Below are 11923 nucleotides of genomic sequence, written 5' to 3'. Positions count from 1 at the left end.
CCCCCCCCCCAGGTATGTAGAAATATTACAACCTATCCATCCAATTTCTCCTTTTTCATTGGCACCCCTTTGATTTTCCAACATTTACAAAACAGCCCCGTCGCAGTTTCTTCTTCTATTTCCCGTCTCATCAAACAAAACCTAGACTAGACTAAAACCTTTCTCCTCCCGCTTTCAAAACCCCCTTAAACTCTCACTCCACCAGAGATGGAGAGAAGAAGATCTGAAATCCTAGATTCCACCACTAATGGAGTTGGCGGTGGAAGTCCATCACCATCTAGACTCTCTTCGTTCCAGATACCGCCTCTTCTTCCACCTGATTACAGCTCCAGACCTGTTCAGGTTAGTTTCTTCTTTCTAGATTTACCTTCTTCTCTTCTTCTTCTTTAGTATTTGAATAATTAGTACTCATGTTGTAATTAGTCATTTTTTTTTGATACTTTTGGGTTATTGATTGATGATGAAATTGTTTAATGTGTGTGTATTTAAGTTTTTGGTTAATCTGATTAGGTTTGAAATTTAGGGATTGGGGTTTTGAGATGTTGAATTTGAACTTTGGGATTTGGTTATGTTGAATTTCTACAGTGAAATTAGTTCGTTCTGTAGTTGGTGGTATTCAAAGTAGAGTGATTAGGAGTATGAGTGGGCAAAACCCTAGGTAATTAGTTCACTCATTTCTGATTACTTGAGTAACTGATGATGAAATTGTTTAATGTGTCTGTGTATTTAAGTTTTTGGTTACTCTGATTGATTAGGATTGAAATTTAGGGATTAGGGTTTTGATAAGTTGAATTTGGAGTTTGTTTTTGTTGAATTTATGGTGAAATTAGTTTTTTCTGTAGTTGGTGGTATTCAAAGTAGAGTGGTTAGGAGTTTGAGGGAGTAAAACTTTGATAATTAAGGGGGAAATTTCCCTCATTACCCATGGCTGCTGGCTCTTGAAGCTTCTATTGACTAGAGTGGCTTTATTTTGACTACAATTGTATTTTGCCGACTATTGCCTAGGTTTACTAACATTGTTGCATTTGATTTTGGGGGAAGCCATACTTCTTGTGAGGAGTTTTAAGTGTTTAGTTACTCTGGTTAGATTTCAAATTCAGGGATTAGGCTTGTTAGTTGAATTTGAGCTTTGGGGTTTGTTTATGTTGAATTTATACCGTGAAATCAGTTTGTTCTGTAGTTGGTGGTATTCAAAGTAGAGTGAGTTAAAACCTAGGTAATTAGAGGCGACAATTGCCCTCATTCATTACGCATGGCTGCTGCTCTCCCGCCATTACCTAGGTGTTACTCACACTCACACAGTTCCATTTGTGGGGTAGTCATACTTGTATGAGGAGTTTTATTATGTATTGCACTCTAGGTGGTCTGTATTTGGGATTCATACTCTCAATTTCCTGCTGAATATTGAGGTCATATCTTGTGTTAAGTGTTTGAAGCAACACAGATTTCGTTGTGATGAGTGTATATCGTACAAGAGTGTTTCTCCAGCGGCAGACCCCAGCGTTTGAGTGTGGTGGAGGCAGTTGCCCCATATCTTTGGCTGCTGACCCTCCAAGTTTCTTTTTTGGTAGACCAACCTTATTTTGACTATACTAGTCTTCTAAGTTGAATTTATACTTTGAGGAAGGTTTCTGTAAGTTAAGTGTCTTTTGTGTTGTAGTTGGTGGTGTTGAAGTAGAAGGGATTACATTTTTGACTTTGTAAAACACTAATTTTCCAGCTCCACCACTATCTAACAACAATGAGTCTGTTCTGTGGTCAGCTAGTGATCTTAGATTACTGGGATTCCCGTCTGAAATAGTTTGGCGCAGTTCTTGTATTGACATATGATTGTGTTTTGGGGATTTCATGACAATTTAGAAGGTATATATTTTGTGTGAGGAGCTGTTGGCTAGGGCTGAGAACGGGATGCATGTTTTTTTCCTTTTTCCTTTTGATTTATAAATTTATTGTTTGTATGGTTAATGACGTGACTTCATTGTTTTCACATAGTTGTGGTTTAAAACTCTCTTGAAAATACAAAAACGTTATCCTATTTGTGGTTTTTGGTTTTCAGGAAGCGTTGGAACACTTAGCGACAATTGATCTTATAGAGTTGTCTAACGAAGCAAAAGTTGAGCGTTGCCGGGCAACCAGAGATTTGAGGAGTTGTGGACGCTTTGTGCGGCATGTTTTAAATTCATGTGGTCATGCCTCGTTATGCTACGAGTGTAGTCAACGATGTGACGTCTGCCCCATTTGTAGAACTTCAATACCGAAGACAGACAACCTTCTCCGTGTTCGTCTTTTTTATGAGTGTATTGAAGCTGGTCTTATCTCAAAAAGATTTGATGACAGATTTCAAGAGAAAGAAGATGGGGAGATGGAGTTAACTACTGATGTCCAACGTCTTTATTGCCTCTTCGATGTTGCAATGGAAAATAACCTGGTGTCTTTGATTTGCCATTGTATCCTTTTATGCATTCTTGTGTTCATTTTCTTGTTTTGCGGGGTTTAAGGCTTTGTAGAGTCTTCTATGGTTCCGACTATTTGCAGATCTAGACAGGGAGGAAAAATATATGAAGTTGCAGGCCACTAGATAGCTTTAATAAGTCTCATTTCGTTATATCCTTATACCTTTTCATTTCTGAATGCTTGCACAGGTTAACACTCATTTTTACCTTAACTAAAGTCAACAGATGTTACAGATGTTTGTATGGATGAAAGTGCTGTTTCCAGTGATCCTGTCATTGCTTTCCTTGTGGATGAAGTTGCTGTCAAGGATTGGTGCAAGCGGACTTTTGGAAACATTATCAGTAATCTTCAGGCGATTTGTATCCTTATAACTATAATCTCGTATGAGTACCTTACTCTTTAAGTCTTGGAGGTATCTTGGAACTTTTTTAGATAATTTGATAGTCCATGCCTTAACATCTCTTATAGATACTCTACAAGTAGAAGAAATGAAAAAAAAGTTGCCACTACTTTCGAAGTTTTTATCGCAGCTTACTGGTATTTCCAATGTAATTGAGGTTTTGGAGTCTTCGATAAAGGGAACCCTTTATGCCCAACAAGACTTGCACAACCTTCAAGAGAATGTATTAAAGGCTAAACAGGTTTATATACTCCCATCTTATTAGAAGACTTTATGAGGTCTTAAGAGATAATTTCAGTCTTTCTGTACTTATCATTGAGCATTCCCTCTGCTTGACTGACTGTTTCTGTTTTTCAGCATTTAGAGATTATGAAGTGGTCGATAAAGCATCAGTTTTTGGAAAATGTTAGATCACGACATATTAATTACAGTTCATGGCGTTCACGCTTCCGTGATGGGAAGTCTGCTGCAATTACTCGAGCGTGGCCTGAGTTTAAAAGCAATTCTGCTGAATATGCCAAACAGGATTCTGCTACACTTTTCATAGAAGATGCATTATCAAATCTAGAGATAGAACAAGAATTGAGTAGGGGAATGAGTAAGGAGCTGGAAGTTCTATCGTTGGTGAAGAATGGGGGTTCATCGTCATTTATTAGGTCTAATATAGAGGGGTTTGAAGGATGTTATCCATTTGAAACTTTAAGAGATGCGGCGGATGTTCTCTTTTTATGTGGAAGCTCTGATGTGGTTGTTGCAAAGCGAGCAATTGTATCCTTACTTGCTATATGTTTTTTACCTTGAAATTAGTTATTCCAACTTGATATCTTTCTTCTTTTCCTTAATTCCGGTGCAGTTTTTGTACTACTTGTTTGATAGGCATTGGACGAAGCCTGATAAAGAATGGCGACCTATAATAGATGATTTTGCAGCTTCATTTGGTATTACCAGGGATTTGATGCTCGAGTCTTTGACATTCTATTTGCTAGATGACAACACAGATCAGGCACTACAGGTAAAATTATTTTACTGTTTGTTTACCCAACATTATTATATATGATAATAACGCTAGGCCTGCATCGTGCTTTACCACCAAGAAATCTTAAACTCAAGCATTGTTCTGTTACCACTTCATGAATAGAGACCAGACCATCTCTACCAAACCCGAGGCTGATGGGAAGAGCCAAATTAATCCCTCATTTAATAGCTCAGGGATCCAGTAAACCTAATCAGACTTTAGCCTGCAAGGGTAGGATGCTCTTGCATCAAAAGCTACACTGTGTTCTAAAAGAGAAAAATGGAGAAGAAGATGAGTACCATTCTTGTAATCTTGATGTAAAGGTTTTATTGATTTCATTGTTATATTGTCCTTGAAACCCTTTCAGGAAGCATACAAACTTCTCCCAGAAATTGCAGGCCCAAATACGCATCCAAAGATTGCACAAGTCATGTTAGAAAGACAGAACCCTGATGGTGCTTTGATGGTTCTACGGTGGTCGGGTCGTGATGGTGGTGCTCAACTGGTTTCTCTTCGGGAGGCAGTGATTGCTGTTAGAGTTAGAGTCGAGTGTGGGCTGCTGACAGAAGCGTTTATGTATCAGAGGACACACTGCCTGAGGGTGAAGGAAGAGAAAGTTAAGCGTGGAACTTCCAGCCAGGCCCTTCTAAATGACGTTAAGGTCAAAGAAGATACTTGGTTGGACCAAATGGATTCTTTGGTTACTGAAATCTGTTGCCTGTGTATTCGAAGAAATTTGATAGATAAAATGATAGAGTTGCCATGGAATTCTGACGAGGAGAAATGTATTCACAAGTGTCTCCTTGAGTACGCTACTGAATATCCGGAATCCTCTTCTGGTAGCCTTCTTGTTGTGTATTATCTTCAGGTATAACTATGTCCTTTTACCTAGAAAGATAAAGTTAATTTTATAGTTTAATCCAATTGGACATTACATTAGGGCACTTTCAGTGGAGCACATGCTTAGGGTCCAGAAAATGACTTCACCTCAGATTTCTTTTGTTTCGTATTTCAGCGCTTCAGATATATAGAGGCATACCAAGTTGATCAGAAACTTCAGAGCCTAGAGCAGGACATAATCTCCAAGGCTTCTATTGGTGAAGAAGCTGTGTCCAAAATAAGGTCAATAAGTCAGTGGAGGGCAGGATTGGTTGTAAGTGCTACCTTTCTTAAAAAACTTCTTCAAGTAGTTTGTGATGATCGCTTAATTAATATTTTTCTGAAAATAAAGATATGGTATTTTTTGTATAATTGCTGCGGGAATTGGATGAAAATCAGGTTATATCTATATTTGACAGAATAGTTATGCCAAAACGTAAATGATCTTGAGGCTAGTCATAGGTTCATCGCTAGAGTCCATGTATGTGCATCATAAGTTTGTTTAACACCTTAATTGAAACTAGTTCTTTCCAGCAAATTGTTGTTGAGATTGAGTTAAGACCTGCACTTGTTAAATTATAGAATATAACTTATGAAGTATTTTTAATGCTACGGTTATTGTGTTACAGGATAAATGCGTCGATCTACTACCTGATGTGCAACAACAACAAGTTAAGTCAGGGAATTTTCCTGATATTGGGGATTCTTCTTCTTCGAAGGAAGATGAGTCCAAATCTGATATGTCTGAGGAGCAACCACCAAATTCAAGTTTATTGCATCGCTTTCCTAGTGACTCTTCCGTTCTGCTAAGGTTGAGTTCCGCTAAGAAAGGTTCAGCATTTGATACTCCGGCTAAACCTACAGGGTCTGTACTGAATTCTCACATTGACCTTAGCAACTACCGTTCTCCATCTATTGTTCAAGGGAGGTTCCTTACCCCTGTTGGAGGCTCATCCACTTCCCACAGCAAGAGCAACCTGTTTTCAAAGCATGCCTCTGCAAGCAGAGAAGTCAAGTATCTAAGCGGAATCAAGTCAACCTTCAAACTGGATGACATCTCAACCCCAGGAACTAATTATCTTACTCCTGGTAGCAGTACACCGCTTAAAGAAGCAAATAGAAGTTCATCAAGCGTACATTACAATGACTATCCTCAAGATGATCAAGTAGATAACGTCTCATCGAGGTGGGCACCGAGTTCCATGATAAATATAGTCAAATACACATGTCCTTCGTATCTCCATGTAATACCAGAGCCTCAGATCAGCACACCCATCAATAACCATGGGTTTTTAAAAGACACGCTTCAAAATTCGAGTTCAACCACATCTGGATCTGGTAAGCGGGTCTCTTCAGAGAGGCCATGGATGTCAGCTGCAAGAGATGAGTCGATGGATTTCACTTGGAGGTAAAATTTGCATTCATGTGATTTCTGTTTTTTAGAATTTTGAAATTTCACACAGAAAATATGTTTTGATTGAAAATTGCATTTTCATATTGAATTTTATCAACAGCCAAGCAAAGAAAAATTCTCCTGTTGAGGATTTAAAACAGAATGGTGGGTCTAGATGGAGATCTGACGAAGACAATGAGGAGGAGCAACCTAGTGCCGAGAAGATTATCAGCAGAGGTTTGGCATCGATCCCGTTGAGAAGAGAAAGAAGAAGCAGGTCTACTAGAAGATGACAATCTTCTGTACAATCACCTGACATGAGTATACAAATGTAATTGCAGAGAATCGGGAACTTGGATCTCTATGGCTGTCTTTAAATGGGCTATTACTAATGCAGACATGTTTTCTTCGTGAAGTGATCGTTTGGAGAGTTTGAAGCTACAGCAGTAAATATATAAGTCGGCTTTTTTTCTTGAAGTAGAGTTCTGTTACAGTTACAAGTCAGTTTAAGAACCCCAATTTTCCCCTTCCTCTTCCCTTGAGACTTGTTTTGATAGGTTCTGTAGCTTAAATGATTTTTTGTTCGGGGCAGCAGCACCCAGGGAAGTCCTGCGGGGAGACATATTCTGTGCTCTTTTCATTGTATCCAAAATGAGAATTCTTTTGGTTTTGAGGTCAGACCGGATGATTTTTGTTGCAATGGTTACATATTGAGCAACTGTTCAAACTTCTCTTCAATTTTCTGTCCCATTTAGATTTCAGCAGTGGATATCAAAGAAACTGCACATTATGGCCGGACACACAGAACCAAACAAGTCGCATGAAACCTGTAGATACAAATCTAATTTCTTAAGTCGATTGTGACATTTAGAGAGTTCTATTCTTTACACAACTTTATTAGTACTTTGCAGCATCCCTCGCATCACTCATCAGGTATCAACACCACAGAGCCTGATGTCTTTCTACTCTCAATATCTGAATGAGCCTGAGCTGCTTCTGATAGAGGGTATGAGTGGTTGACACGAACACGCAGCACACCTGCATCAACATTTGCAAAAACTTCCCCTGCATCTGCCAGAAGGTGATCCCGAGTTGTGTCGTACTGGAAAAGTGAAGGCCTCGTTAAGAACAAGGATTTCTCAACTAGAGCTGATAATGGAACAGGTTCAATTACCCCCGACGATTGCCCGTAGCTCACCATGTATCCGCAAGTCTTCAAACATGTCAGTGATCCCTGGAATGTATCTTTTCCAACAGAATCATAGACGACTTCAACTCCCTTTCCCAATGTAATTGTGTTGACGGCAGCAACAAAGTCCTCTTTCTTATAGACAGTAACGTGGTCGCATCCGTCCTCCTCAGCTTGTACTGCCTTTTCCTCTGTTGAAACAGTTCCAATAACTGTTGCACCAAGGGCTTTTCCCCACTGACACAAAAGAGACCCGACTCCACCAGCTGCTGCGTGGACAAGAATGGTGTGTCCGGGTTCGACCTGCATCAGTGCCAAACAATATTTCTATGTATAGCTTCCAAATTATACAGTGCAATACAAAAACCTGCACTGAATTAGATTCGTAAAACTGCAAGATAAGAATTACGAAACTTAAATGAGCGCCGAACTAGCATTTGAGCAGTCATACCCTTAAGTAGGACAGATGCTGCAATCTTAGGATCTATAGAAGGAGGGACAGTCACTGCAGCATTAGCAGGAAGGATTTGTTCTTCAGCGTACGAGCCCATTGGTTGACCGTAATAAGCAACGACATCACCAACTTTTCTTCCAGTTAATCTAGGGCCAACGGCTGTTACCACCCCAACTGCTTCCATCCCTGAAAAGTGAAGGTAAAGTATCCAAGTATCAAAGACCGTTAGATGTATTTTTAACAGACATTTATCAAGTACCTGAAAACTTGTCGAAAGTGTTCATGCTAAAGATCATAGTTCTCGTAACATTTCTAATAAAGTTTTTTATAAACTAGACAAGACTTGTAACTAACCAGGAACAAAAGGCATTGTAGCAGCTTTATAGTAAAGTCCTTTCCGGAAATAAACATCGATGAAGTTGATTCCAATAGCCTTGTTTCTCACACGGATCTCGCCGTCTTTTGGCTCTCCTACTTCCACATCTTCCCATTTTAGGACCTATTATCAGAAACAACTTTCAGATGTGTATGATAAACTTAATTCATTAATCAGGATAGCTACTTCTTTTTTTTCTTGTTCTAAAGTAAACAACCCCAACTATAGTTCTGGTGAATGTTGATGGTGGTCCATCCAGGTCCAACTACCCACCACCAGCACCATTGAATCAGACTGGGTTTGGTTCATTTAGTCTAAAGAATAAATTGAAGTTGCAGAAAACTTCAATTCTCACAGAATTTAAGCTTAGAACACAAATAAAAAGATTCAATCTTTACAATAACCCATGTAATTAGTAATTTTACACAATGAAATAAGATTGTTAGGTTTAAAACTAGTACCTCTGGTCCTCCAAATTCATGAACTCTGATTGTCTTCACCATTTCAGCTGACTTTGTTACTGCAAGTGTTGCGAAGAAATGTTTGGAATTTCTTTTATTTGGAGAATTTCTTAGAAAAATTTTCAGAGTCCCATATAAGTTTACAGTGGTAGCCTGGTAGGTAACATTGGCTGACATGAGTATAGAAATGTAGTTGGCAGGCAACTTGGGGAGAAGAGAACATATATATAAGGCCAGGAACCATGGACCTCAATAATTGGGGAAGCAATTTGGGAAGTGCTGTGGGGAGTGGGGACACATTTTGTACCCTTTCCACTGTAACAAAAATGAGGATTTCTTTTGTTACTTCTGATTTTGAGGTCACAAAAGATGCTGTCTGCTACAAGCCTGCAATGGTCATTTCATCATCAAACAGTTAGGGTTCAAAGAAACTGCACATTATGGCCGGACACCGAAACAACCACATGCGGTATTCTGAAAATGTTCAAACAAGTAACATGTATGATTGATTATGAAACCAAAGAACCTGTAAATACAATGATTTAAGTTGCTCATAACTAATATCGTCTATGGCATAGGGACGGTTCTAGTATTTCATATCATCGTTGGCATCACTCATCGGGTATCAACACCACAGAGCCTGATGTCTTTCGACTCTCAAGATCTGAATGAGCCTGAGCTGCTTCTGATAGAGGGTATGTGTGGTTGACACGAACACGCAGAACACCTGCATCAATATTTGCGAAAACTTCCCCTGCAGCTGCGAGGAGCTCATCTCGAGTTGTGTTGTACTGGAAAAGCGAAGGCCTTGTTAAGAACAAGGACTTTGCAGCCAGGTCAGACAATGGAACGGGATCAGGTGTCCCCGATGATTGCCCAAAGCTCACCATGTATCCGCGAGTCTTTAAGCATGTTAATGATCCCTGGATAACAAAGTCATTCTTAGTGATAATTCAACGCAGTGGCACACTACGAGGAAGAAACATCAAATTTAAAGACGCTCACAAATGTGCGATTTTTTCTAATACTAGACAAACTTTTGTACAAAACCAGATTAAACTGGCAATTCACTAGAGTTCACCAACACGACTTGTACTGATAAGGGAGAAGAAGAGGATACCACGGATTACCTGGAATGTATCTTTTCCAACAGAATCATAGACAACATCAACTCCTTTTCCAGACGTTATTGTAGTGACGGCAGCAACGAAATCCTCTTTCTTACTGACAATAACGTGGTCACATCCATCCTCCTTAGCCTGTGCCGCCTTTTCTTTCGTTGAAACAGTTCCAATAACTGTTGCACTAAGTGCTTTTCCCCACTGACACAAAAGAGATCCAACTCCACCAGCTGCTGCATGTACAAGAATGGTATGTCCTGGTTCAACCTGCATTACTATGTTTTTAGCCATCTCCTAGCAGCTAGATGCAAAACAATATGAATCAAAAAACTTAGCAAAACCAGAAAAAAAGGGGGAGTTTTTTTAAAACCAAAACGAAGTCTATGTACAATTACAGAGCAATGCACTTTCATAACGTAGGTACTATGTACTGTTGCAGTGTCATATTTCAATGTATAGCGTCCAAGCTATGCAGGGGAAAACACTAATATCAATGCTGAAATCAGAATTGGAAATTGTAAGATAAGAATAACGAACCTTAAAGCAGCGCCGAACTAGGAATTGAGCAGTCATCCCCTTAAGTAGGACAGATGCTGCAATCTTAGGGTCTATAGAAGGAGGGACGGTGACTGCAACATTAGCAGGAAGTATTTGTTCTTCAGCATAAGAGCCCATTGGTTGACCACAGTACGCAACGACATCACCAACTTTTCTTCCAGTTAATCCAGGGCCAACAGCTGTTACCACCCCAACTGCTTCCATACCTGAAAAATAAACAACCTACGTATAAGCATCCTAGCAGAAATTTATCAAATACCTGAAAACTACTCAATTACTTAAATTTATCGAAAAATGCTTGTGCAAACATTTATAATCGTCCTAAATCTTATCGAAAAGTATTTTAGAGAACTAGTAACTAACCAGGAATAAAAGGCATTGTAGCAGCTTTATAAACTCCTTTACGGAAATAAACATCAATGAAGTTAATTCCAATAGCCTTGTTTCTCACACGGATCTCGCCGTTTTTTGGCTCTCCTACTTCCACATCTTCCCATTTTAGCACCTATCATCAAAAACAATTTTCAAATGTATACGATTGTTCTAAAGTACAGAGGCTGGAAATCAATTAAATAACCCCAACTTAACCACAACTTTGGTAGTGGGTGTTGGTGGTGGTGGTAATTGGTGGTTAGTTTTGGTGGTGGTTCATACAGACCCAACTATCACCCACCACCACCACCACCACCACCACCATTAAAAGAAGGAGGATACAGGGTTTTAATGGTTGATTAAAAACAAGATGTGGGTTTTAGTCATTGAATTGAACAAACAAGATAAGGGTTTTAACAATTGATCAAAAAAATAAAATGGGTTAGGGCCAATTAGACTTTAAATACAATTTCTAGTCACAGAAAACTTCATTTCTCTAAGAAATTAAGCTCGAACACAAAAAAGGATTCAATCTTTAACTAATCCATGAGATCATTTATATATAAATCACATAAGATTGTTAATTAGGTTTAAAAGTAGTACCTCTGGTCCTCCAATTTCATGAACTTTGATTGCTTTCACCATTTCAGCTGGCTTTGTTACTGCAAGTGTTTTGAAGAAATTCCTTCTCTTGTGATTTTGAGAATTTTTTCTTTGTAAAATTTGTGGAAATGATTTTTGATGTGAGAAGAAGAAAGGGTTTTGCAGAGGTTGTCTGTGTAAGTGAATTTGGGCAATTCTAGAGGCTGCCATAGTTTTATTTCTACTTTTAACTTTGTACAGGGTAATACCTGTTGGCCCTTTTGAGTTTTAAGTTTCCTAAATTAACCTTTTTCTTTGTCGTCATGATATAACGTTGTAGAGACCACTAGGGGTGTGCAACGGACGGACGGTTGCGGATTAGGGGTCACCCGCAACCAAACCGTCAAAACTGCGGATTTGAAAAATCAAACCGTGACCGGCCCAATCACCCGCGAATTTTACATCCGCGGATCCGCGGATTGTGCGGTCCGGTTGCGGATTAACCGCGGAATAGGGATAAAAAAAAAAAAAAAAGAGATCTGGGCCTGTCTTTGGCATGAGGCCCAACTCTCTCTGACTCGCAAGTAAGTTGTTGGAAAGGTCCTGAATAAGCAAACAATTAGCTGGGCTTAGTTGACATCAAAAAACAGGTCCTGAACAAGCTATTGC

The 11923-nt window shown here is 39.2% G+C and overlaps 3 protein-coding genes across 3 annotated transcripts; 1 reads left to right on the top strand and 2 right to left on the bottom strand.

Moving 5' to 3' along the window:
• Positions 1-138: 138 nt before the first annotated feature.
• Positions 139-6872, top strand: LOC113321056 (E3 ubiquitin-protein ligase HOS1-like). The gene is made up of 10 exons (XM_026568937.1): positions 139-342; positions 2057-2447; positions 2679-2813; positions 2923-3095; positions 3212-3622; positions 3708-3866; positions 4237-4737; positions 4885-5022; positions 5378-6156; positions 6263-6872. The coding sequence occupies exons 1-10, from the start codon at positions 208-210 to the stop codon at positions 6432-6434; spliced, it is 2994 nt and encodes a 997-aa protein (XP_026424722.1). The 5' UTR covers positions 139-207; the 3' UTR covers positions 6435-6872.
• Positions 6873-6957: 85 nt separating this feature from the next.
• LOC113321069 (quinone oxidoreductase-like) lies at positions 6958-8833 on the bottom strand. The gene is made up of 4 exons (XM_026568954.1): positions 8622-8833; positions 8139-8283; positions 7723-7970; positions 6958-7633 (listed from the first exon to the last, which is right to left on the bottom strand). The coding sequence occupies exons 1-4, from the start codon at positions 8796-8798 to the stop codon at positions 7064-7066; spliced, it is 1140 nt and encodes a 379-aa protein (XP_026424739.1). The 5' UTR covers positions 8799-8833; the 3' UTR covers positions 6958-7063.
• A 235-nt stretch (positions 8834-9068) lies between these two features.
• On the bottom strand, positions 9069-11522 carry LOC113321065 (quinone oxidoreductase-like). Its single transcript, XM_026568947.1, has 5 exons — positions 11276-11522; positions 10664-10805; positions 10280-10506; positions 9752-10009; positions 9069-9544 (listed from the first exon to the last, which is right to left on the bottom strand). The coding sequence occupies exons 1-5, from the start codon at positions 11483-11485 to the stop codon at positions 9233-9235; spliced, it is 1149 nt and encodes a 382-aa protein (XP_026424732.1). The 5' UTR covers positions 11486-11522; the 3' UTR covers positions 9069-9232.
• Between the last annotated feature and the right edge of the window lie 401 nt (positions 11523-11923).

Source organism: Papaver somniferum, chromosome 1 (genome assembly GCF_003573695.1).
Source record: "Papaver somniferum cultivar HN1 chromosome 1, ASM357369v1, whole genome shotgun sequence".
Taxonomy (NCBI): Eukaryota; Viridiplantae; Streptophyta; class Magnoliopsida; order Ranunculales; family Papaveraceae; genus Papaver; species Papaver somniferum.
The sequence above is the reverse complement of the archived record's forward strand: the minus strand, read 5'-3'. Positions and strand labels throughout refer to the sequence as shown.